General features: G+C 38.7%; 2 protein-coding genes across 2 annotated transcripts; one reads left to right on the plus strand and one right to left on the minus strand.

Moving 5' to 3' along the window:
- The first annotated feature begins 7,414 nt into the window (after window positions 1-7,414).
- Window positions 7,415-17,115, plus strand: LOC120607173 (cryptic family protein 1B-like). The gene is made up of 6 exons (XM_039868797.1): window positions 7,415-7,437; window positions 7,666-7,733; window positions 7,826-7,996; window positions 8,715-8,829; window positions 8,932-9,041; window positions 16,618-17,115. Exons 1-6 carry the CDS (start codon window positions 7,415-7,417, stop codon window positions 16,800-16,802), a joined length of 672 nt encoding a protein of 223 aa, XP_039724731.1. The 3' UTR covers window positions 16,803-17,115.
- A 7,807-nt stretch (window positions 17,116-24,922) lies between these two features.
- Window positions 24,923-25,811, minus strand: LOC120607174 (proteasome assembly chaperone 2-like). Its single transcript, XM_039868798.1, is given in 2 exon segments — window positions 24,923-25,360; window positions 25,362-25,811. Coding segments are annotated over 2 exon segments (888 nt in total).
- Between the last annotated feature and the right edge of the window lie 1,740 nt (window positions 25,812-27,551).

The following is a 27,551-nucleotide window of genomic DNA, read 5'->3' on the forward strand; positions in this document are numbered from 1 at the left end:
TATTTGCAGATGACATAATACTATATAGAGAGAACCCTAAAGATGCCACCGGAAAACTATTAAATGAATAAATAAATTCAGTAAGGTAGTAGGCTACAATATTAATATTCAGATATTGTTTGCATTTTTATACACTAATTACAAACTATCAAAAAAAGAAATTAAGAAATCAGTCTCATTTACAGTTGTATCAAAAAAAGTATGTAGGACTCAATTTAACCAAGAATATGAAAGACCTGTACTTGGAAAATCATAAGACATTGAAGAAAGAAATGAAATATACAAATAAATGAAGACATACAATGTGTTCCTGGATAGGAAGAATTAAAACATTGTTAAAATGTCCATACTATCCAAAGTAATCTATAAGTTTAATGCAATCCCTATAAAAATACCAATGGCATTTTTCACAAAACTAGAACAAATAATCCTAAAATTTACATGGAACCACAAAAGACCCTGAATAGCAATCTTGAGAAAGAAGAACAAAGTTGGAGGTATCACACTACCTGCTATCGAACTGTACTACAAGGCAATAGTAATCAGAACAGCATAGTAATGGCATAAAAACAGACACATAGATCAATGGAACAGAATAGAGAGCCCAGAAATAAATCTATGCCTAAATGGTCAATTAATTTATGACAAAGAAGGCAAGAATATACAATGGGGTAAAGACAGCCTAGTCAATAAATGGCTTTGGAAACTGGACAGATACATGCAAAGATATGAAACTAGACCATTTTCTTACGCTATATAAAAGAATAAAGTCAAAATGAATTAAGGTTTTAAATGTAAGACCCTAGAACTCTTAGACGAAAACATAGGCATTAACTCTCTCACATTTCTGTTAGTAATCTATATTTTTTTTGATGTATTTCCTCAGGCAAGGGAAGCAAAGAAAAAATAAACAAATGGGACTACATCAAATTGAAAATATTTTGCCCAGCAAAAGAAACAATCAACAAAACAAAAAAACCAGTCTACCAAATGAGAGGAGATATTTGCCAAGGATATATCTCATAAGGGTTTTTCCCTCCAAAAATTATAAAGAACTCATACAGCTTAATACCAACAAAACAACAATCTAACTAAGAAATGGGCAGGGGACCTGAATAGATATTTCTCTGAAGAGAAAATACAGATAGCCAATTGACATATGAAAAAATACTCAATGTCACTAATTATCAGAAAAATGCAAATTAAAACCACAATGAGATATCACCTCGCACCTGTCAGAATAGCTATCATCAATAAATTAACAAACGACAATTGTTGGCAAGGGTGTGGAGAAAATGGAACCCTTGGGCATTGTTGGTGGGATTGAAAATTGGTGCAGCCATTATGGAAAACAGTATGGAATTTCCTCGAATAATTAAAAATAGAACTACCTTATGACATAGTAATCCCACTTTTGGATATTTATTCAAAGAAATCCAAAACATTAATTCAAAAAGATATATGCACCCCTATGTTCACTTCAGCATTATTTACAATAGCTAAGATGTGGAAGCAAATTAAGTGTCCATTGATAGATGAATGAATAAAGAATAAGTGGCACATATATACAATGGAATATTACTTGATCATAAAAAGGAATGGAATATTACCATTTGTAACAACATGAATGGATCTAGAGGGTATTAAGCTAAGTGATATAAGTGAGACAGAGAAAGACAAATACCATATGATTTTACTTATATGTGAAATATAAAGAAACAAAATAAAAGAACAATGACAAAAAAGCAGAAATGGACTCATAGATATAGAGTGCAAACTGATGGTTGCCAGATGGGAGGGTTGTTGGGGGACTGAGTTAATAAGTGGAGGGATTAAAGAGAACAAATTGGCAATTATAGAATAGTCATGGGTATGTGAAATACGGCATAGGGAATATAGTCAATAATATTGTAATAACTATGTATGGTGCCAGGTGAGTTCTAGTCTTATGGAGGGCATCACTTTGTAAATTAGACAAATATACAACTACTGTGCTGTACACATGAAAACTCTGTAATGTTGAATGCCAACTGTGATTAAATATAAATAAATAAAATAAAAGAAGAAAACCCTAAAGACTCCACAAAAAAACTATTAGAAATAGTAAACAAACATAATAAAGTTGCAGGGTACAAATCAATGTACAAAAATCCATTGTGTTCCTATATATTAACAATGAAATTAACAGAAAAACAAATGAAAAAAACAATTCTATTTGCAAGTATAACAAAAAGAATAATATACTTATGAAATTTAATGAAGGATGTGAAGGACCTATACACTGAACACTACAAGACATTATTGAAAGAAATTAAAAAAGAAACAAAGAAATGGAAAGATATTCTGTGCTTCTGACTTGGAAGAATCAACATAATTAAGAAGACTGTATTACCCAAAGCAATATAGATTTAATGCAATTCACATCAAAATCTTAATGGTGTTTCTCAGAGAAATAGAACAAAATGTCATCAAGTTTGTATAGAACCACAAAGACCCTGAATAGCCAAGCAATCCTGAGGAAAAAATAACAAAACTGAAGGTCTGACACTCCCTGACTTCATATTATATTACAAAACTACAATAATCAAAACAGTATGGTGTTGGCAGAAAAACACACACAGACCAATTGGAACAGAATTGAGAGCCCCAAAATAAATCCATATGTATATGGGCAACTGATTTTTGACAATGGAGCCAAAAACATACAATGGAGAAAAGAAGCCCTTTTTAATAAATAGTGCTGGGAGAATTGGAAAGCTACATGCAAAAGAGTGAAACTAGACAAACATTTGATACCATACACAAAAATTAACGCAAAATGAATCAAAGACCTAAATATAAGACCTGAAACAATTAAATGCATAGAAGAAAACATAGGTACTAAATTTATGAGCCTTGGTCTCAGCGAGACCTCAAAGGCAAGGGAAGTAAAAGCAAAAATAAATGAATGGGACTTTATCAAACCAAAAAGCTTTTGGCAAAAGCTTTTCCCTTGAAAATTAGAAACCATCAACAAAACAAAAGGGAAACACCTGAATGGAAGAAGATATTTGCAAACAATACCTCTGAAAAGGGGCTAATATCCAAAAAATATAAAGAACTCATACAATTCAGCAACAACAACAATAAATTTTATTAAAAAATGGGCAGAGAAATTCAATTTCACTAGCTATAAGGGAAATGCAAATCAAAAGCACTAGATACCACCTCACATCTGTTAGAATGGCTATTACCAACAACACAAAAAACTAGTGTTGGAGAGGATGTGGAAAAAAATGAACCCTTACACACTGCTGTTGGGAATGTAAATTGGTACGACCACTATGGAAAATAGTATGGATGTTCCTCAAAAAATTAAGACTAGAATTATCATATATATGACTCAGCAATCCCTCTTCTGGGTATCTACTCAAAATATTTGAAAATATTTCTCCATAAAGGGATATGCACCCTGAAGTTCATTGCAGCATTATTTTCATGGTGGCTAGGACATGGAAACAAATGAAGTGCCCTTTGATAGATGATTGGATAAAGAATATGTGGTACATATGTACAGTGGAATACTCAGACATAACAAAAGATGAAATACTGCCATTTGCAATAACATGGGTGGATATTGAGAGTATCATGCTGAGTGAAATAAGTCCGACTAAAATGAACAAGAATCCCATGATTTCACTTATATGTGGGATATAAAACAGAAAGCAACAAATGAATAAACAAAACAAAAAACTCATTGACTCAGACAACAGTATGGTAGGTTACCAGAAGGGAAGGCAGGTGGTGGAGGTTGAAGAGGGTAAAGAGGGTCAAATACATGGTGACAGAAGGAGACTAAACTTTGGGTGATGAGCACAGAATGCAATATACAGATGTTGTATTATAATATTGTACTCCTAAAACTTATATAATCTTAACTAATGTCACCTCAATATAATAAAAATGTAGAAATTAATATCTATGTCATAGGACGTGATTAATATCTATGTCATAGGATGTGATGCCAATAGAATAAAACAATCTGTGTGTCTCAATGAATATAGTATGCCTAGGCTTATACTTAAACATTGAATAATTTTAAAGCAATTTGAATGAAACACAGATTTTAGATCAGATAAACATAAGTTCAAATCTCCACACAGCTACATGTGGAGGTTGTTTGGGTTCAGAATGAGTCACACCAAGATATGCCTCTGTGGTATGCAGATTGTTTTTTAGCTAAAGGAAACATTAGCTACAGGCTCAAGAGAAACATCTGCCTCTCTCTTAACTACTTAGAAGAACTTGAATTAGGGGCGTTGCCCATAAGTGATTATCAGAAATAACCTCTTTTGATCTACCTATAAGGCAGGACAAACTTCTATTTACTAAGCATCTTCTCTTCTTCTCATTCTATAATGACCCTTTGAAGTCCCCAAGGTACCTTACCTCATCCCCAGCTCAGAATGTCTTGTATACCCATGTTCCTTTCCTACTTCTGAACCTCTTGTGCATGTGGAGTCCCTGATTTTCTCATGTAATAGAGGTTTCCATACATATGCATGTATTAAATTTGGTTGCTTTCTCTGGCTAATCTGTCTCATGTCCATTTGAACTTTGAGGGTAAAGGAAAGTTTGTTCCTCCTCCACATCATATACCCCCAAGCTAGTTTCTTCTTAGATCTCACTTTCCTCACTTTAAAGTGGGTATAAGTATTATAATCTATTTATTCTTTTATTCACACAAACAATGCTTTATGGGTGGTACCATGCATCAGCACAGAAAGGTAGAGATGCAAAGGGATGAAAGGAATGTTCCCATCTTCAGGAGTGCATAGCCACACAGAACATGGATATAGAGTCACAGTTTTGGCTGCGCACCAGAGTCACTGGGGCTGGTGAACAAAAATTCCGATGTTCTCTGCCCTGGAGTTCCTGAGTGAAGGGCCTGAGGTGTGGCTTAGGGGAGACCCCAGTGAGCAGCACATATTGACCGACACTACTTGAAAGTCATTCTTGGAAAATTCTTTCACATATAATTTGTTGCAGAACATTTTCCTCAGTGACTGTTTGATGTACTGAGAACGGAGAGGTAGGGTGGTCTCCAATCCTGACACAGGGTGTCCCAATTCCCACACACCTTATAGAAGCTCAAAAGGAGCCATTAAATTCCACTGGAGATCTGATGGGTGAGCTGGCTCCAGTCTTATCAGTTTACGACTGATAGATAACAAGAAAGGGGGCCTTCACCAGAGCTGGGGATCTGCCTCCCACCACTTGGCCTCCAGCTGCTCCCAAGAAACCCCTTTCAGCTGGACCTTGTTAACCAAGCAAATCTGGGATCCTCTGCAGTGAAATGAAAAGCTCTTTTTATAAGACCTTTAAGTAAATGAGAGCAAGTGACAAGATGCTGAAAAACAGGCTACAGCAGCTTTATCACCCCTAGGCCATTAGCCCTTTCTTTCCTTAGAGCCACTTTAGATCTTAAGCAAACAGCCAGAGGTGGGACATTCCATGGTTATTTCTAGCCTCTCAATCCTGTCTTCCTGGCAAGACATTTCCTTTTCTTTTTCTAGAGTTTCCATTTATAAAGTGCATATTTTCAAAACCTTATTTGACATAGGAAATTTCATGATGTTTGAGATTTGCTTCAAAAAACTTCAAGAAAAAATATGGGGGAAAATAAATAAGATTGGCAAAAGTTGATATTTAATTGTTGAACCCAGGTTTATGAGATCACTGTCTTAGCTTTTGTATATGTCTGAAAATGTCCACAATACAAATTTAACTTTTAAAAAACTGTGGGGAAAAATTAGATGTTTAGGTACTACTTTTAAAACTTTAATATTATCAGAAAGGTTTGCATTCAGTATCATCCTGTAAACTGAACAGTTTTAAACTTCTTAGTATTCAAAGAAATACAATCCTTTTGTCGATACATGGTTTCATTTTAGCGTATAACCCATCTAGGTCACAAAAAAGTTTTTACTAATTTAAAGTCATAAAATGTACTTACTTTTATATATAACTAAATTATGGAATTAACAAATAATAGTAAGTTTAAAAGTGTGTTTGTCATTATTCCAGTTACAGATGTTTCATGAAGTCTCTGGGTGTCCTCCTCCACGTGTCCTGCCCACTCAGGGCTGGTGCCACCTGGTCTCGGCAGCTCACAGAGCCAGTGGTTAGGAGGCCTCACTGCAGCCAGGCTCACCAATTCCCAACTGGTTTGTCTAACAGGCTCTTTAATAAACCTCACATTTAAAGGTTTAAAAAATTAAAGCAGTGATAAAGACATCCTTGGAGGAAGCATGCTATTTTTGGAAAGCATTTTTTAAATTAAAATCACAGAACAATTTGCGCCAGAGTTAGATGGTGTCTTCTTTAGTGCTGATAAAGGGGCCCAGTCCATATTTTGGTAATTAGAAAACTTGAGACTCAGAAAGTCCCAGGAGAGGCCCCCAAATCACTCCCTTCTTGAATTCGGAGTAGGCTCATCATCAGACAATGGCCAGTGGCAGTTACCCCTGTGCTCCCAGATCTTTGGATACTGAGCATCCTACAGACTTCTCATACTATCTGTGCATTCCATGTTTTTAAAAAACCTAACTGCAAGGAACTTAAACTTTAAGCCTTAGTTACTTTATCTTTTATGTGGAGGATTAATAATATTGCCTCCCCAGAGGGGTGCTATATGAAATTAGTAATCTATATGACATATATACCACCATACTGGGCATAGAGAAAAGGCTCAGTCTGTGGAAATATTGACACGTCCTCAGGAAGCAGGTGTTGAAGTGTCTCCCTTTATATTCATGCTCTCCACAAAAGACTTTTGGGACACAGGCCTGCTGGTTATGTCCCACTCAGCAGCTCTCTTTTCTAGCTGGGCCCTCTCCCGTCTCCCAGTATAAAGAGTTAGCAATATAAAAATCTCCATTTTCCTGTGACAACTTCTTTGTTCATGTCGGGGTTTTATTATTATTATTTTTTTCAGTGAGGAAAAGGCTTGTTGCCTTGGTCATCAATGCTTTACATCAGAGGTTGATCACTCCTGCTGCTGTCAGCACTGTAAACACTGTTGGGGATAAGATGGGCCACGTCTCTACGAATCCTCCTCCCCCCAGCTGGGTTTTACTAAGGGGAGAGTCCTTGAGGCTCTGCCTGGGCTCTGCCTGTCACAACAGACCATTGCCTAAAGAGCTTCCACAGCAGAATTCAGAGATTTTAAATGTTATTTCCTGTTGGTTAGGCAGAGGGTAGGAGATACCTGCATCTTTTGTTCCTACCCATCTTGTATCCTGATGCAGTTACTCCAGGACCAGGAGTAGACACCTTCAAATACAAACTCAGTCAGAACCAGCTTACTTGGAAATTGATCTTCAGTGTGTTGATGAGAGAAGGAGACTCTCGACCCAGAGGAGTCAGCGGGAAAATGACCCGGAGCTACCTTGTTAGGTAAGGACAAAGATAATCCAGATCTTAGAGCCAAGAGAGGTCTTTAAAAGCCTCCAGAAAAAATTGCAATGCATGCATGGTTGTTCCTTCTAATTAAAAATTGCAATGCATGCATGGTTGTTTCTTCTAATACTTTCTTGGTCTCAAAGTCTTTATATTTATATGAGTGTATTACAGTTTATACATATGTAAATTTCTGCGTATGCTTTTTTATGTTTTAAACTTCAGTACTTTTCTTTATTCTAGGTTTTTGTTTATGCTCAGTTTGGCATTACAGGTCATCCATTTGGGAAACAGTAAGAAGCATTTTATTTACAGTCTTTTATTTTTTATTGTGTATTTGCTTCTCAATCATTTTCAGCCTTATAATTGTCCATGTTTTTAAAAGGCTATCCAAGAGAGAAACATAAAGGTAGTAGAGAAGAAGTCAACAACGCTACAACTCGGAAGCTCCAGCAGAAAACACTCAACGGGACTTCGAATTTTAGGGAGGTGAACGGAAGCACGGAGGGCTGGAGGTCACAGATCTTGCTTCCTTATTCCTGGGCTTTCCAAGAGCGTAAGTTGCGACGCTGCCATAGTGGTCATCTCAGTCACCGAACTCCGAGTTTAAGGTCTGATAAAAACCTGGAATAAATTAAAGGTAAAACGAGAAACCCAATAGAGAACATTTTTATCATCTTCAAATGATGATGCACTATAAAGTAAAAATATTTCCTAGCGAGGTGTTGTTCTTTTACTCCGAAAAAAGAGTTTTACTATTTCACTGGTAAAAAGTTGCATTTGCTCTTAAATGGGTATTTTTCTCAGGTCCAGAGAACGGATTTAAATGTATTTAAAACAAATATCCCAACCCAAGGTAATAGCGGACTCCGGCTGTGGCAGACTCTCAGGCTCCAGACCTCAGGTCCCCAGGGAGTAGATGTGGGTGGGGTGGCGTCATCGCACTTGTGGGTGGTCCTCGCCCCGGAGGCCTGTCTTTAATCACTGTCGCGGGAAGTCGCAACCTGAATTTAACATGTGAAAGGAAGAAGGAAAACCCTACTTGTTGATGGCAGGGTTTCATGTGGTGTCATCCGGCTTGTTCCTGATCCGCCGCCCCCCAGGTTTGTTTTTAATCCATTAATTAACAAGCAGGATTTACCTGAACAAACACACTTAGCCGGGAGTTACTTTTATCGCCTCCCCAAGACAGCCTTTTCCTGCTCTCTTTGGGAGGGTCTAACGCAGGGGGCGGTGTGCTAAGCCCGGAACTGACGCCCAGGCGACTCCCATAGGTGCGACCCAGCGGCCGCGCTGCTGCATGAACGGTGGAACCTGCGTGCTGGGCAGCTTCTGCGTGTGCCCCGCCCACTTCACCGGCCGCTACTGTGAGCTTGACCAAAGGCACAGGTAGGCGCAGGGATGAGCGAGATGGAAGGACGCGAGTGGGCGCGCCCGGAGGGGCGCGCGGGGCGGGGCGCAGCACTAACGTCGGGTCTCGGCCTCTTCCAGCGAGTGCGGCGCTCTAGTGCACGGAGCCTGGACCTTCCGCGGCTGCCGGCTCTGCAGGTGTGTCTTCGCGGCCTTGCACTGCCTCCCCCGCCAGACACCTGGCCACTGCGGTAAGGGGACTCTCAAACCTGTGTTCACAGTCCACACATGCATGCAGTTGCCTCTTTATACACACCTATCCATAGCTATCTATATGTGCCAGAAGACACAGAAATGAGCAAACTGGATCAATTCATCACTGGGAAAGTCACATTTGTTGTGAATCACATAGTGTATTATCATTTCAAAGTTAATTCCTAAATTTTCCATATCCGATTGCTGGATTTAAAGTGATTTCCAAGCGGTGTCCTTAAATGTCCTCCTTTACAGTGAGCTGAATTTGGGGAGCATGTAAGCAGAGCTGGGCCTGGCAGACATGTTACTTGACAAAATCTCCAGGGATTTTCCTACACTACGATCACACCATCTCAACTGCTAAATGAGAGCACTGGAGTGGGACGGGAACAAGCCTGGATGGCTAGGCGCTGCCCTTTCGGGCCAACCCGTCAATGATCCTAGAGAAGGATGTAACCACAGCTCAGGCTTTAAAGCCAGCAGGGTGTGGAGAACATACAGAGTTGAACACTCATTTGTGAAGATTCTGAAGTCACCAACTCAACACAAATGTTCCACTTGTAAAACTCAGTAAGGAACATGAATTCCCTAGGTCAGAAAACAGATGTAACGCTTTGCTGCTGAATTATCACCTTGGGCAGGGTCCAGGGGCATATGTAAAGAAGTCACAGTAATTCAGCCCCACATCGTGTGCCCTCTCCTCTCTTCAGCAGGCTCGGGCTAGGGTAGAGTGAGGGGCACAGTTAACGAAGGCACCGCCCTTCACCTCTCTTTGCCAGTGCGTGGAGTCGGGGCTGGGCCGGCTTGCCTGACTTCGTCGAAGCTCCTAAACCCACTTTCCTGTTCCTCTCCATCCCTGGGCAAATCCCACTGTTGAAGGTCACAGTTAATGGTAGCACTGCACTTCAACTCCACTCATGCCCCCTTTTCTTCTGTCGAGATTGCAATGGGGTGTGTGTGTGTGTGTGTAATGGGGGGCAGTAAGGTAGGATTGTGGGGGTTGAAGGAGGTGGGAAGTGGAGGTAGGAAGGCTGGAGCCCTTCAAGCCCACTTCCTCCCTCCACCCTCTGTGGGGCTGGTAGTTGGAGGAGCACACCTAACAGACGCTCAGCTTTAAATCCATCTTCTTGCCCCTCCCTCCTTCTCTCCTCTGCAACTTTGGGTAGGATTTGCAGTCAAGGGACACTCTTAATGAAGTGCAGCCCTTCACACCCACTACCTACCCCTCCCTTCTCAGCCAGCTCTGCAGGGTGCCAGCAGTCCTAGTAGTGGGGAGTGGGGCTATAGTTCAATATGTTGCACTCCCCTCCCCCACTTCCTCTTGCTGACCACATTTTCCAAAGCCCTCCCTCTCTTACTGAGCACTCAGTTTGCTGGGCTTATGCCTCTGATTCACTAGCTGCTCCTTCTATGCCCTAGAGAATTAAATTAGGAAACACATCAGAATTGCAGGTGATGCCTGTGTCTTCCTATAGGTGAAATAATTTCCCACCTGCCATTGGTCCTCCCAGCAGTAATGTAGGAAAGGGGTTAGCTATGATTTCCATTCTCCTATGCAAGGGCAGCTCCAGTTGAGAAGCAGCAGGGTAGGTTCCAGGATATTTGCTCACTATTTATTTCCTTGGAAATATCCAAGGCTGGGACTGCATCTGCCAAAGACAGTGACAATGGCTCTGAAAATGTGGCTTCTGCTCATCAAAGATAAAATAGTTCAGTCATGTTTCAGAATCATTTGTCAGATGCAGAAAGGGCAGTAGCACCTTTGCGTTCTTTGATCAATGGATCCTGCTTCAAGGCAATGACAGTGGTGGCTGTGCTGACGGTAGTTAGGATGACGTGAAGATGACAATGATAGCAGCTATGCTGATTGGTGGTTTATTATGATGTGAGGATGATGATGGTGATGACGACAGCTGTGCTGATGAAGGTTTATGATGACATAAGGATGACAGTGGTCTTTATTAGCTCTCAGTATATTTCAGGCATTTTATACACTATTCCATTCAGTTCTCATAATGTTAATTGATGGTCATTGGTACCAGCCAATTCATTGCCAACAGGAATCCCAATTTGGGGTGTGGTGAAAAAGAAAATTGATTCAGTGCAAACAGCTCAGTTGTGATATAGCATGGCTGTGAGAATAGCACGTGGTGGAAGAGCTCAATAGTATTACACCTCAACTACGAAACAGCATGGCTATGAGGCAGTTCTGGGATGAAGCAGCTCTGAGGTATGGTGGCCTTCAGTTGAGGTGGCTTAGGTAAGACCCCTCTGAGGCTGTACAGTTATACTCTGCTCCTCCTCACTCTATCCTGCTCCACTCTGGTACAGCAAGATATCTTCGGTGTTTTGTCTTCTGCGTTTCATTTTTGGTGTTTCAGCTCTAGCCAGGGAAACACAGTCTTCAGTCTTTGGTGGAAAAGGAAAGTGTACTTCTGGAGCCACAGGGGAGCTGATTTATATAAAGAGAAGTCCCACTCCGGTCCTTGATTGGCCCATCCTCATGAAAATGAGGACACCAATCCTTGCTGTTTGATTGGTACAAAAGGCACTGTCCCAACTGGTCAGAATGGAGCCACTCTGATTAGTCGGTGAGCATGCTGATGGGAATATAGCTGTGCAGTGCCTATTGGTTGAAATATAATTACAGGAACTTCTTTTAAAGGGTTGGCTCAGATGGCAGGAACACAGAGCAGGCAGGCAGTTCAGTGTGAAAGGCAGTTGAGTGCAGGCTTCTCCTTGAAGTGTGGTTTGGCTGAGAGACCTGTTTAGAAATGGCTGTTAGGCACTGCTTTTAAATTTGAGCCCAGTTAGCCACCAGGAATCCTTCTTGGTAGGTATCTTCTTTCTTAGGGTGTGCAATAAACGAGCCTATGAAATAGGTACCATTATATCTTTTATATTTCAAGAAACTGAGGCTCAGAGTGGTTATCTCCAACAGCTAGTAAACAGGGTCTGATTCTTTTTTTCTTAAGTGATAATTACAAGAGGCTAATTAATTTAGAAATTTATTAGTTTCAGGTATACAACATAATTCAATATTTGTATACATTGTGAAATCACCACAATAAGTCTAGTTACATACATTACTACACATAGTTAACAGAATTTTTTCTTGTGATAAGAACTTTTAAGATCTACTCTCTTAGCAACTTTCAAATATATAATACAGTATTATTTACTATAGTGGCCTTGTTTTACATTACATCCCCATGAATTATAACTGGAAGTTTGTACCTTTTGAGCACCTTCACCCATTTCACCGCTCCCCCCACCCCCAACTTTTGGCAACCGCCAATTGGTTTTCTGTATCTATATGTTTGGTTTCTTTTTCTTTTTTTCCCCAAGATTCTGTTTATAAATGACATTGTATGGTATTTATCTTTGTCTGACTTATTTCACTTAGGATAATGCCCTCAAGTCCCTCTATGTTGTGTATGTGTGTGTATATATATCTGTATCTATATCTGCCTAATTTTCTTTGTTCATTCAGCTATTGATATATACTTGGTTGCTTCCGTATCTTAGCTATTTGTAAATAATGTACAATGAACACATTGTTTTGTCTTCTTTGGATAAATACCCAGAAATGGGATTACTAGAGAATATGGTAGTTCTATTTTTAATTTTTTGAGGAAACTCCATACTGTTTTCTGTAGTGGCTGGACAAATTTACATTCCCACCAACAGTACACAAGAGTTCAGGGTCTGATTCTCAGCCAATGTGCCATTTCTGTATGCTACCTATAAGAATAATTATCAATGTGAAATAAAGAAGATATTTTTGATGTTATTTAGAATATTGAAAATTTAGCCATGTTCTAAATTCAACAACAGAGTAATAGGTAAGTAAATATTTTAAATCCTTTAATGGGATATTATGATTTTGAAGAGTGTATGAAAGTTATAATGGAAAACTATGTTGACAATATAATGATGTGAAAAGACACATATGGATGGAGTATCACAAATAGATAACAACATGCTATGGAATGGTGGCCCTCTTGCTCCTCCAGGGACTTGTAAGCTGAAAGATCTCCAAGGGCCCTATTTGTTTTAATTCTGTGCGGGTCCAAGAATGACAACTTTCTTAATCTCAAATATAACACTTTTTCAAAGGCATATTTTTCCATTCTGATTTAAAAGGACACTATTTGTTCCTCAATTTTCTCATCTAAAATTAGGAATTGATCCTTCGTACTCACACAGACGTTGAAGGATGAAACTTATGCAAAATAACCTTGTTTGTTGGTGTGAGCTATTTTGTAATTTTTCTGCTCCATGATCTAAAAAAATGCTTTGTGCATAATAATTCTAAATAAATATTGAATGAAAGACCTTTGACCTCTTAGTTCCAAATACGGTTATAAAGAAGAAATAACCATATAAGCCATTACCTATTATTATATTACAATTCAAAGAATCTATTTTTAGTGTTCTAAAACCAATATGCTTTAGACAGGTAACTATCATTCTGCCATTTTCTTCATTTACATTTGTTAACTTTGCATTTAAAGAGGCAATGTGGCATAATAGAAAAAGCATAGGAAATCCCCCCAAATACTTGTTCAAATTCCCAAAAATAGGTGTTAATAATTTTTATGATCTCTATGAAAGGTTAAATGACTTGTGCTTCAGACTCCACAGCTGCAAAATTGGAGCTGAATGTTTACTCATTGTTTGTTCAGCTAAAAAGGCATTGTACCTGTTACATATTATACACGAAATAAATTATTGCTACTTTATTAATTATTATTATAAATTGTTGCTACTATATATCACCATCAAAGTATTCAAATCAATACAATGAGGTTAGAAAGAATTACTTCATAATATAGCATTTATATGTAAATTTACTGAAATATGATTTTAGGTTATAAATGACACCTACTAATCCTTGGTGGGTATGAAGTTAATTAGGGTAAAAAAAAGGAATAATAAACTTCCAGCTAGCAGGAGCCTTTGCTCAATCCTTGAGCCAGTCTAAGATCTCATTATGCTAAGAAAGTAGTTCTTCTTCCATATAGCCCCAAAGAATTAAATATTTCATTAGCATCAAGAACCAGTTTAATGCTCTAAAATTTAGAATCTAAATAATGACACAATGAAGTAGCAAGCTCAAATGCCTTCAATAAGTAGGTAATATAAATGTTAGATTGTAGTCAGGTGAAGACTCACCTCTTGCTTCAAATTCAGTTTTTAAAAATATATTTCAGGCATAACCAATCAACCAATGAACCAAGAAAAAACAAACAAACATCTGCAGGCCAGAGCTAGTTGTGGGGCTGTGGCCTGTGGGGAAGATGGCCCACACGTGTCCCGGCCCCAGATGGCTCCAAACTGATGGTATGCTGCCCTGGAGAGAGCAGACCCTTTGGCAAACCCTCCTGGGATGTTCTCCCATAATAGGTGCTATTCCAAAGGGTGAGCTCCTCTTGGTGTCATAACAGGAGAGGAAGCCATTTGGTTCTTAGGGGGATCAGGGGGTATCTGAATATTGGAATGTTTTGGGAATGCCAGTTCTGGACTTCGCATTCTTATCCAGGTGGCCTCCAAACTTTAAAAAAAAAATCTCCTACTTCAGTAAAAATACTCAAGCATGTTCCCCATTCTGTGATGGTAACACAGTTGCCATGCCGTGCACACACAAACTTGATTTCACTTATATCTTCCTTTCCATGTATGCACAAAACTAACATATCTGATAAAAAGCTTTGAGATGTCTCACTGAGTCTAAAAAAGACCTTTTGATAAGAATATAATAAAAATCTCAGGTTACAGTAAGTCATCCATTGGTAGCAGAATTTCTTTTTTGGTATGACAAAATAATTGTGGGTGTAGAAGCATTGATTTTGTAGATTCTAATATACATAGTAAATTTTAATAAAGTTTTTCATATAAACTTGTAGTGGAAGTTCAATATTTTCTCTCTAAGTTCAGTGGGTGACCTTGAGACCCTGGCAGGGACACCACATAGTGCTCACAGCCCCAGTTTGGGCACTGCTGCATGAGGGGCTGTCTGAGTCTAACCAAATTCACAAAGCTGACTAGAAACAGTGGCCTTTGAGTTTATATACAAAAGGGTCTGAATCCTTCTTACTTGCGGGTGGCCTATTCCCTTCTTTCAGGGGAAAATCAACACTGAAGTTCAGTATGTGCTGACTCCTTTCTCACCTGAATAGCTTCTTCTCACACCGTGAGCCTCCTTTCTAGCTTTCTGGAGCCTTCTCTGGGCCCAGATGTTAGGGTTTTTGATTTGTGGGTTCTAGTATCCTGGAACAACCCTTTCCCAAGGTGAGGTGGTGTGGGGAAGATGGCCAGGTCTGGAATGAGCCTAACCTTGGCCCCATCTTGAGTCTGGCTTCCTAGACCTGCCTGCCCACCACAGCCCACCTGTGAAGTAGGTGCAGAGTGGGTCCCTGCTATTGCTGCTAGTCTTTGTCATTACTTGTTCATTACACTGTCTTATGCTCCCCACACGTTCTCACATCCAGAGGGCATCTCCTGTAGATATCGTAGAGAGCAGAATTGACAGGCCTGTCTAGGGGAGCGGGGGCGACGGGGGGAAGGCCAGGCTGGCCTCTGCAGAGTGGCCCCAGGGAGAAGTTCCTATAGTAGGGCCCTTACTCAGCTGCCTGCTTTTCTGCCCAGCCAACCCCACATCCAGCCCCAGATTTGCTTGTGAGAATGCTTTGGTGGAGTTGACATACTTGTGACTATACTCGTGGGGCTTGCCAGCTCACATGGTAATCACATGCCACTGGAGATTTTAGCTGAGACCCCTGCCCGGCCCCAGTGTCCTTCATAGTGATTTCTGCTCGGGCTGGGGTCTCAGCCATAAAGAAAGCCAGACGTATGGGCCCTTAGGGGACTTGTTATGGAGGAGTCACATTTTGACAACAGGGTGGAGAGCTCTGTGGGTTGTGGAATCAGCCCCACAATGCTGGGGAGCTGTTCATTGCTGTGACTACCTTGTGGGATTGTTGGCATTGCTTTATGGATGGACACTTTTCTCATGTTTAGTAAATTGTCCCTAGTCAAAGAAATAGTGATAGGACTAATGTGGGGAAAAGTTGGACCTTCATTGCACCAGATAGATGCAAGCTATTTTATTGTTTGTATTTTAAATCCCATCTGTTTGCCCCTGATTGCTAAATGACTTGGTGTGGAACTCTAAAAGATCACCTTGATCAGCTCATGTGCTAAATGAGAGGGGCTGCAGGGCCATTTTTTTGTTAGCTTTAAAAACAATCAACAAATTATCCTTCAGCTCCAGGTTCCACAAAAATCCTATTGTGTCTGACCTCAGGAAAAGGAATATAAAGCTAAAGGCAAGCACATCTTCCTTGAGGTGCACCCCCATGGCTGGCTTCCATCGGTGAGTGGGGTGCCCTCTGGTCCCTGTGGTGTGTGCTGGGTGAGCCTGTGTTGTGGGCTCTGATACAAAGCCCCATCAGGCCAAGCCTGGTGAGAAGGCCAAGGTAGGAAAGGACCTTTATCAAAGAGGGTGCAAACATTTCTGAAGCAAGTCTGCACCAGAGTGTCTTAAACACTCTTGGATTTTTTTTTCAGACCCGAAAGACTTTCTCATCTCACACTCAAATGGACTAAGCGCTCAGTGCCTGCTGAGTTTTCTCACTCTCCTGCCCTGCTTCCTCCTGCAATGCATGCTCAATGAAGGGGAGACTGCTGACCGGCCTGCAAAGACCTTACCCACAATCCACACCAGCAAGACCGAGGCATCCCTGGCACAATGAGCAAGGGTGTTGAGCAAGCTTATTGCTCCTGGGAAAACCAAGGACTTGTGTATCGATTTTAGTTTCTGTGTTGTTAAGTAATAGATTTGTTTCATTTCCTATAAACTGAAGCATGAGATGGATATTTTTATTAATAAACATTTTCATGAAAGGGCCTTTTTTGCTTCCCTAAGTTTTATGTCAAGGTACATGACTCAGCCCCACGTGAGTAAACACCAGAGGCTGGGGCTTCTTCAACCCTCTGTCATCTCTAATGATTTCAGAGTAGATTAAGCAAGGCCTTCCTCAGGTAACATCTCCTCTTCCAGCACTCCAGCCCCCATGCATAGATGCCCCAGCATTGCTGCAGCACCTCGTGTCATTTGTTTGTTCACTGTCAATCTCCATACTAGTCTCTAAGTCCTTGAAAAGGTGGGCAGGGACAGCTCGCATGTGTATTCCCAATACTGCTAATGCTCTATCTGACAAGGAGCAGCTGCCTAAAAAGTGCTTCATAGATTGAGAAAGGAAGGCAAGAAAGGGAAGGGAGCTAAGGCTGGAGAAACCCTCCTCCTTTTTTCCAGCTCTCTCTACTAGCTGTTCCTTTGTGACACCCTTTTCAGGACAATTAGCACTTCTTGGGATGATCACCAACATCTCCTTAAAAGAGGAAGATTCTACACAGCAGAACCATTGTAAAGGCAAAGCAGGGATAGAATTCAGCCAAAGAGGTTACGCAGTTTCAGGCCAGCCCTTTTCCCATAGGATTCAGTCATTTCCTGACAGCCAGTCAGGCCAGAGGGTTTACCTGCAGCAGGCCAGCCACCAAATCTGAACTTCAATTTGAAATTAAATACCTGTAAAAGACTCTGGGAAAAATCAAGGAGACTAAAGGGCCCATTTTCCTGCCAATCACGCAGTACTTGGGAGTCAGCTGTCAAGTATATTAGCTCTCTGCTGATTAGTCACAGCCCGTTTGAACAGATACCACAACTAGAAATCAGAGGAATGAAGATAAGAATATTACAAATTATTCATGTAAACAAATAAGAATAAAATATAAGAGAGAAAAGGACTCTGAAATAGACAATACAACCTGAATTAATAAATCAATTGATCAAAATATTGAAATCTTAGGGGGTGGCTCCATAGTGTAGTGGTTAGCATGTCTGCTTTACATGCAGAAGGTCCTGAGTTCGCGTCCCAGGTGGAGCCACAGACCATGCCCTGGGTGTGCCAGGCCTCCCGGGTGCATGCCATGAGCGTGTGGGAGGAGATGCCCCATCTTCAGAGATCCAGTTCTCAAGGGGAAATGGCAACATCCATAGGTCAGGAGTAGAACTGGAGGGGTGGAATTAAAGAGGGGGAAAAATACTGAAATTTTATAAACTTATAGGATTTCATTTAAAATGTTCAAAGCTGAATTCAATGGAAACACCATTACAGGATTTATTGCCCATGGGATATAAAGTTACATGTACTAAAGTGATTTTAGGGGCAGAAAAATGTCTTTGAATCAACACTGGAAACTCCTTGCTCCTAGACAGTTGTCCCAGTGTTCAATGGTGGAGACACTTCATGGGGAGGGTGGTTTCATCTCTACCTAGATGTTAGGGTACTACACACATTAGGTAAATAGAGAGTTCTCAGTGTGAGCACTGAGATAGGAAGTCGTGCTGAATTAAATGAGCTGCTACCTTAGTGTTCTGCATAGAGTGTGAGCACGCACACACATAAGCTGGCACAGACTTCAGTGCGGGGAGTGGAAGGGAGAAATAACAATGCAAAATTTGTCAGTGATTTGAAGTCCATCAGGATGGGGCCAGCATGCTGGAGACCATCAGTGAGACAGAAAAGCCTGGGTAGAAGCTGTGCTGTCCAGAATGTCCACTTTGAGAGCATACACTTCAAATAGATGATAGTTCTATTGAGTTTTTTAGCTTTTTAAAATTCACTGTAGTTCATAAGCCTATGTAATACAATTCTTTGAAAAACCTATGTTATAAAAAAGTTTATTGGCACTTACGCTTTACAATTATTGGTTATGAAAGTATGAATTTAATGTAACAGTCAAATGAATGTTAAAGAGAAAAGAAGGTATACTTTAGTAAAAGATTGACTTGGACTATGATTCACGAAAAATAATTATTCAAGTTTTGAGACAGATATTTCTAGGCAATAATGATTTTTGATAACAAAGTTGTCTATAAATAGTGTCATGTGCATTTTGAGCAGTACCTTCTATTGCAGCTTAATTATTATAGAAACAAACAACTGATGGACTTTGTAAATTTTCCCTAAGAACTTGATAAATATCTTTGTACTATACATAGAATATTTACAAAATGCCTATCCAAACTTTTATACCAATGTGAAGTATGCTGAAAAACATAGGTGGACAAAAAGACACATTGTCTTATTTTTAATAGCTGCATTTAGGAAACTGAACTGAGAGGACTGTTCCACATTTGAGAGGCTACAATTATGGTAAAAAGGAAAACCAAGACATGTTCATTAGTAAAAACATCTAAGATATAAACTCATTTACATTTTAAGTAGACTATTAGGAACCAAGATTATGGATTCTTCTAATAGAATAATTCCTGATTATAAGCAAGAAAACCAAATTAACCATTTTGTCATCTCGCTCTCATCATCTATCTATCTATCTATCTATCTATCTATCTATCTATCTATCTATCTATCATCTATCTATCATCTATCTATCTATCTATCATCTATCTATCTAATCTATCTATCATCTATGCACTTACTTAACTAGCTAGCTAGCTAACTAACAACTAACTAAGAAACTTTTACCTATCTAGCTCTGAAAAGAACATAAAATCTCATCCAGGAATTATGAAAAGTAAACTGCCAACTTTTTCTGCAATGCTCGGAGAATTTGAGGATAAAAGGTATTTTCCCTGTTTGTGCCCCACCCCCACCACGGGTATCCAGGAGACCATTCAAAAGCAGAAACTTCCCAGGAGACAAAAGAGGGCCCTGGGCTCACAGTTGGCACCTTTACAAAAATGTGTCACATATCTTATCTATCTCCTTCTGTTGAGAGTAGATAGGCTTGCTAGGCCACTATCTCAGAGCTACTCTGTTCCAGGGCCACCTCACTGTCCTGGTTTTACTCACCTTGACAGAGAGTGAAGGGACTTCCCTTTGGAGAAAGCAAATACAAGCTCTCTCCATTCTGGATTGTTTATAGAAACCACTCTTTCTTTGCCAGCTTTTGTTCTCATTCATTCTTCTCTGGTGTAGCCTAGAAAAGCAAGGTCTGTCACCGTAAGTCCCTGTATACTCTCGCTAAGGGAACCACACAAGGACGTTGGGAGAAGGAACAGGGAGAGCTATAGGATTTATTTTAGCACCATGGTTTTGACTCCCTGACTGTTCAGATCTTTCAATCCTACCTGGATTAGAGTTTACTCCAGAGCCAGAGCAAATGACTGCTGGGTGAAAAGCCCTTTTGTACCCTCCAGGTATATCACAATTTCCCCTGTCTAGCCTGGAAGCAATTGACTTCTCTTGGCTGGCAGAGTTCAGAAGCAACCTCTGAATGTATTTCCAGTTTCTGCTATCTGCAAAAGCCTCTCTGGTCCACATCACACTGGCAGCATTACCTTTCTATTGAATTCAGCTTTGAATATTTAAAGTTAAGTTCTATAACCTTTATATGCATAGGCTTTTCTCATTTCACCTGGAGCTATTGGGGAAAAAATAAAACGAGGAGCTGTGTCTCCTCTACTTAGAACTGCGAGCACTCCACTGATCTCCTGACCAGCAATTGGACCCTTACAGGGCCCCAACCAGACATTATGAAAGTTTATAGCCACACATATGGCTGAATCCCCAGCAGCTGAACCACCAAGCTGAGTGAGGCTGCTGTGCTTGATAATGGCTGCAACACTTTCACTGAGGTTTATATACTGACATGCAAGTGAATGTTTAATAACAAGCTCCCGAGAAAAATTATATATGTAATAAATAAATTATATATTGTTTATTATATACAAAGTTATAAATTTATAAATAATAACAAAATACATAATACTTTATGTTGTAAATTCAATATAGCCAAAAGCTTTCATTGATTTTTACCAAATTTTACATTCATACCCAACCATGTAGTTCAAGCATAATTTGATAAATGCTGCTGCATCCTGATAATTCACTGACTCTTTCTACAATAAATTTATTGTCATTAATTTTGATATGTGATCTGCGAAACAATTTCTAATCTTCATACAAATTGTGTTATTTAATTGAAATCTCTTTGAACTTTGATACTACATATGTGAGCTCTTCACTTATTTATCAACATGACTGACTTCTTTACTGTTTTAAAATGTACCTGGGATTTGTTTTAATAGGATGGTAAGACATATAGACACAAATGACTATCATGAAGGAAGAAGTTTATACTCACAAATCCTTAGAAATGGGAAGCATGAAATGCCACACAGGACCACATAGGGAAGCACCAAGGCTAGTCAAAAGACAGAGGGAGCAAGGGGGAAATGTAGGCAAAAGCTTTAACTATGGTTTCCATGGGAAGAAATGGGTAAGGCAAGGCAAGAAGGCTTAGAATTGGCTAGTTTGAATAATTTCAGCAGGCTTTGGGCATAGAGACTATTCTTAGTTGCCTGGTACATTTTCTTCTCACTCCCTCTGCCTCCTAACCCACCCTAGTGCTTCTCCATGTGTCCCTGCATGGCATGTTATGCCCTGCCCTCTTGAGATGAGTATGACAAACTGTCTTTTCAATGGCCTTGCCATAACTAAGTAATAATAAAACCTATATTTTAAAACAAATAAGCAAGAGCTGTTCATCCCTTTAGAATTATAATGGACTAAAGAACTGCTTCACCAGTGGCACTGGGTCATCATTGCTAAAGCTCTTGCAAATGCTGCCATGATAACTTCATAGCTAGTGTTGACTGAGCTTCCACAAAGGCCAGTCCTACTAGATGTGGACCAGAGGTCTACACAAGGATGATAGATAATGAATATCCACTTGGACTCCAAGCATTGTCTCAAGGGAAGCTTGGTGCTGCTTGTGTGCCAAAGGATACCTCAATAAACCTGGGGGGAAATTCCCATCAGCACTCAAGAAAATGTTCACAGGGTTGTAAATGGACAAAAACCATTTTTTTTCCGAATCCCTGTAACCAACTCAATAATGACTTCATCTAACAATAAATCTCACTTCTGAGCAGGCTTTTACATTCTCCTTGTGGCATTTAATTTATCATGATATGAGAAAGGCCACCATGACTGTCTTTGTTTGGCATATGAGGAAACATAGTTCTTGAGGAGGTGGATGAACATAACTAGCAAATGGTAAACTGGGCACTGCAGTTTTGGCACCTCGATTCCAAAGCTCATGAACTTTCTCTTACTTCTCTATTTCCTGAAAGAGACTGTTAAATTTCTACTATGAGTTTGGCATCAATTATGATTTTGATATTTTTTCCAGAGCCTCCTTGTGTGGGGCACTTGCCAGGCCTAAGACTGCAGTAATCTCAGTCCTGCTCCCTCAGATATTTTAGATTAAAATGGATATTTCCCCCACTTATGCTTAACTCCTGTCCTTTCCCTCAATCTCGAACCTTTTTGATTATAGGTAGCTTTAGAGTTAATCCTCCCACAATCTTAAAAGCTTAATGTGCTGGGCAGAGCTTCTGCCTTTTGCAAGTGGCCCTGGGGTCTATATACTATACCTGACTCTGGTAGAAATCTGAGGAAATGAGCCTCCAGGCAAAGTGGGTGAAGTTCACTGCAAATTTCACCAATTGGGGTCTAATATTTTATTTCTTATCATGTTCCAAGAATGTGAAATGGCATTACCTTGTGGAAAATCTATCTCTCTCATTTGTGCTGGTCATGGTTTCTGTGTGGTAAGCAAGAAACACTATAAAATAAAAAGAAAGGCAAGAGATATTCTTCAGGGACTGAGCATCAGGGTGGGTACTTGGCTTCCTTCCTAGAAGGACAAAATAGGCCATGCATTACAAGGTAGAGGAAGAAAAGTTCAGCAGTGGGAGAGGAAAAGCACCACTCAGCTTCCTGTTGAACTGACTTTAAAATAGATTCTTGCTGTCTTTTGTGGACCTTTGCAAGGAAACAAGTCCAGGTGGTCACTTTGAGTAAATGTAAATATAAAGTGACACGAATTATGGCTCGAAGATCATGCATACGTGTGAAATATATTGTGTTAACCTAAAAATAAAAGGCCAAAGTAAGAGGCAACAAGCATTTATTTGAAATCCAAAAGAATAGCTATTTGGGAAGCACTGATTCAGGCAGAAACCCAAATAATATTTTGATTAAGGAGAGAGGCAAGGGGTTTTTATAAGAAGAGGAAGAGAAAAAATTACATGAATAGAAGGAAGGAATTTATATTTGTGCTAATAAGCCCAGGAAGGAATTGCTATAAGTGCAAATAAACTAAGGCATTTTTTAGGTATATGTGGTGTTGCTGATTCTAAAGAAAGTTTATAGTCATCAGCCTGCTTTCCTGTTAGCTTTAAAAAGTTATTTGGAATACAGTGTTGTTTTGGCTCAATCCAAAGGTTATTTTGCCCAGTTCAAACATTCCAAAAGTTTGAGGAGTAAGACATGCAAGGCAGTTCTTCTGGAATTATTGCCCTTAACCTGTTTATGTCTTTTAAAAAAATTAATTTATTTGGGTGATATTGGATAATACAATTATATAAGTTTCAAGTATATAGTTCTATAATTCATTTTTTGTGTATTGTATTTTGTTGCTCACCACCCAGTCTAATATCTGTCCATCACCATATTATGTGACCCTCTTTATTCTCTTCTTCCCCCTACCCACCTGCCCTCTGTTAACCACCATTCTGTTGTGTGTGTCTATTTGTTAGTTTTGTTTGTTCATTTGTTGCTTTCTGTTTCATATCCGATATATGGGTGAAATCATATGGTTGTTGTCCTTTTCCATCTCACTTATTTTGCTTAGCATGATACTCTCAAAATCCACCCATGTTATTGCAAATGGCAGTATTCCATCATTTCTTAGGACTGAGTAGCATTCCACTATATATATATATGTACCACATATTCTTTATCTAATCATCCATCGAAAGACATTTGGGTTGTTTCCATGTACTGGTTACTGTGAATAATGCTGAAATGAACATAAGGGTACTTATATCTTTACAGTAAATGTTTTCAAATATTTTGGGTAGATACCTGGAAGAAAAATTGCTGAGTCATATGGTAGCTCTATTTTTAGTTTTTGAGAAACCTCCATATTGTTTTCCATAGTGGCTGTTATCAATTTACATTTTCATCAGCAGTGTATGAGGGTTTGTTTTTCTTCGCATCCTCTCTAACACTAGTTATTTGTTGCGTTATTGATAATAACCATTCTAACAGCTGTGAGGCGATATCTCATTGTGGTTTTGACTTGCATTTCCCTTACAGTTAGTGAAGTTGAGCATCTTTTCATATATCTGTTGGCCATTTATATGTCTTCTTGGTAAAAGTATCTGTTTAGGTTCTCTGCCCATTTTTTAGTAAAATTTTTTGTTGAGTTGTATGAGTTCTTCATATTTTGGGGGCATTAACCTCTTTTCAGAGGCGTTGTTTGCAAATATCATCTACCATTGGGGTGGTGGCTTTTTTTGTTTTGTTGGTGATTTCTTTTGCTGTGCAGAAGCTCTTTGGTTTGATATAGTCCCATTCATTTATTTTTGCTTTTACTTCTCTTGCCTTTGGGGTCAAATTAAAAAAAAATTGTTTCAGGTCTTATATTTAGGTCTTTAATCCATTTTGAGTTAATTTTTGTGTATAGTATCAGATGTTAGTCTAGTTTCATTCTTTTGCATGTGGCTTTCTGTTTTTGCCAGTACCATTTATTGAAGAGACTTTCTTTTAACTCCATGATATGTTTTTGACTCCTTTGTCAAAAATTAGTTGCCCATATTCATATGGGTTCATTTCTGGGCTCTTAATTATTATTACTTTTTAATTTAGGAAATATTTTACTGTACAAAATTTACATTTGTTGCATATGATAAAAGCACAGCAAAAACAATCTTTTGTTAATCCATTTTTCCTTGAGATTTTTGGTGAAAAGTAAAGATTTATTTTCTAATACATTAGATAATACAACTTTTTATACGAGTGTTTAACAGTTGCGTTAGCAATAAGTATCTTGGGACATTAGGTATAAGACTGAAAACAGATAAAAAAAGCACAAGGGGAAGACTACTGCCAAAGAGTAATCTCCAAGAACTTGATATTTTCCACGGAAAGGCAGATGCTGTGGGATAGTCACACTGTAAATGTGGTTTGATTATCTGAAGCCATTCATTAAGATACTCAACAAGACCTAATGCATCTGGGATATTGTCTTCTTCTAAAACAAATTTCAGCAGAACTGCCATTGGGATTTCTTTAGAACAGCCTTCATCATAGAGTGGTTTTTTGATACCTCCTCCAGGAATATGAATACAAAACTCAGAATCGTGTGTTTCAGGAATGCATTGGCTTTTTTCCATCTCTTCCCAATTAAGGCTCTTTATTTTATTTTGAACCACACCCCCCCTGCTTTTTTTTTGGCATGGAAGATGTAAGAAGGTACCTGAGAAGCTGTAGATCATTACAGTAATATGAATGACTGCTTGAAAGAACAATAACTTTGGCACAGTTACTATTTTTCACCCAGGAAATCAGTTTTTCACAGAATGGCTTTGATTTATATTTAATAAAAATGAATCTTAACTGAAGAGCCACTAGCTTCTTTGAAGGCAACAAATACACTTCCGCATTTATACTGAGTTCTGTTGAATCTTCTGACATTGCATATGGATTGTTTCCAACCATTAGCACAAGACAATCAGTATAGAAGTAACCAATCTTACACATATTCAGTATAGAAATAATCAGATGTATTGCAAGCTGGCCAACATTTCCAACAGATACTGCTGGCATTAGGAGGGTGAAACCTGCGAGGTTGGGGACAGACTCTCCATAGGGAACAAACATGGTCACATTGAAGTGAAAGACTCTGGGCTCTTAATTCTGTTCCATTGGTCTGTGTGTCTGTTTTTTCTGCCAACACCATACTGTTTTGATTATTGAAGCGTTGTAGTATAATTTGAAGTCAGGGGGTGCGATACCTCCAGCTGTGTTCTTTTTTCTCTCAGGATTGCTTTGGCTATTCAGGGTCTTTTGTGGTTCCCTACAAATTTGATGATTTTTTTTCCATTTCTTTGAAAAATGCCATTGGGATTTTGATGGAGAGTGCATTAGATCTGTATATTGTTTTGGATTATATGGCCATTTTAACTATATTGATTCTTTCAATTCATGAACATGAAATATCTTTCCATTTCTTTTTGTCTTCAATTTCTTTAAATAATGTCCTGTAGTTTTTAGCATATAGCTCTTTCACATTCTTAAATATTTTATTCTTTTTATTGTAATTGAAAATGAGATTTTTTCATTTCTTTTTCTGATAGTTTATTGTTATTATATAGGAACACAATGGATTTTTGATTCCTGCAAATTTACTATGTTTGTTTGTTTTTTCTAATATAGTATTTTGGTGCAGTCTTTTGAGTTTTCTATATATAGAATCATGTCATCTGCAAAAAGTGACTATTTACTTCTAAATTCTCAATTTAGATGTCTTTTATTTCTTTCTCTTGCCTGATTGCTCTGGCTAGGACTTCTAGTACTATGTTGAATAACAGTAATAAGAATGGGCATCTTTGTATTGTTCCTGATCTAAGAGGAAATGCTTTTAGCTTTTCACCATTGAGTGTGATTATAGCTGAGGGTCTGTCATATACGGCCTTTATTACATTAAGGTACTTTTCTTCTATACTCATTTTTGAGTGTTTTAATCATAAATGGATTTTGTATCTCGTCAAAAGCTTTTTCTCTATCTATTGATATAATCATATAATTTTTATCCTTTATTTTGTTAGTGTGGTGTATCACATTGACATATTTGTGTTGGAATGAAACCCACTTGATTGTGACGTATTATCTATCTATTTAATGTATTGTTGTATTTGATTTACCATTATTTTGTTTAGGATTTTTGCATCTATATTCATCAGATATACTGGTCTGTAATTTTCTTGTTTTGCGTTGTCCTTGCCAGGTTTTGGCAACAGGGTAATCTTGGCCTTGTAAAATGAGTTAGGAAGGATTGCCCTTTTTTCATTTTTTTTGGAACAGTTTGAGAAGGATAGATATTAAATTTTATTTGTATGTTTGGTAGAATTCACTAGTGAAGCCATCTGATCCTGGACTTTTGTGTTTTCAATCTCCTTACTGTTGATTAGTCTCTTTAGACTTTTCAGTTCTTCATGATACAGTCTAGAAAGACTGTATATTTTTAAGAACTTGTCCATTTCTAGGTTATCAAATTTAGTGGTGGATAACCTTTCATGGTTTTTTTGTATAGTATTTTGTATTTCTGTTTTGTCCATTTTAATTTCCCCTTCCTAATTTCTGATTTTGTTTGTCTTTTCTTTTTTTTTCTTAGTGAGTCTACCCACAGGTTTGTCAATTTTATTTATCTTTTCAAAAAACCCAGCTCTTTGTTGCACTATTTTTTTCTAATGTTTTTCTGTACCCTTTTTCATTTACTTCTGCTCTATTTTATTTTTTTTTACTTCCTTACTTCTGATGACTTTGGCCTTCATTTTTTCTTCCTTTTTAGTTCTTTAAGGTGAAACGTTAGGTTGTTTATTTGAAATTTTTTTTATTTCT

This window comes from Pteropus medius, unplaced genomic scaffold, assembly GCF_902729225.1.
Source record: "Pteropus medius unplaced genomic scaffold, Ma_sr-lr_union100, whole genome shotgun sequence".
Taxonomy (NCBI): domain Eukaryota; kingdom Metazoa; phylum Chordata; class Mammalia; order Chiroptera; family Pteropodidae; genus Pteropus; species Pteropus medius.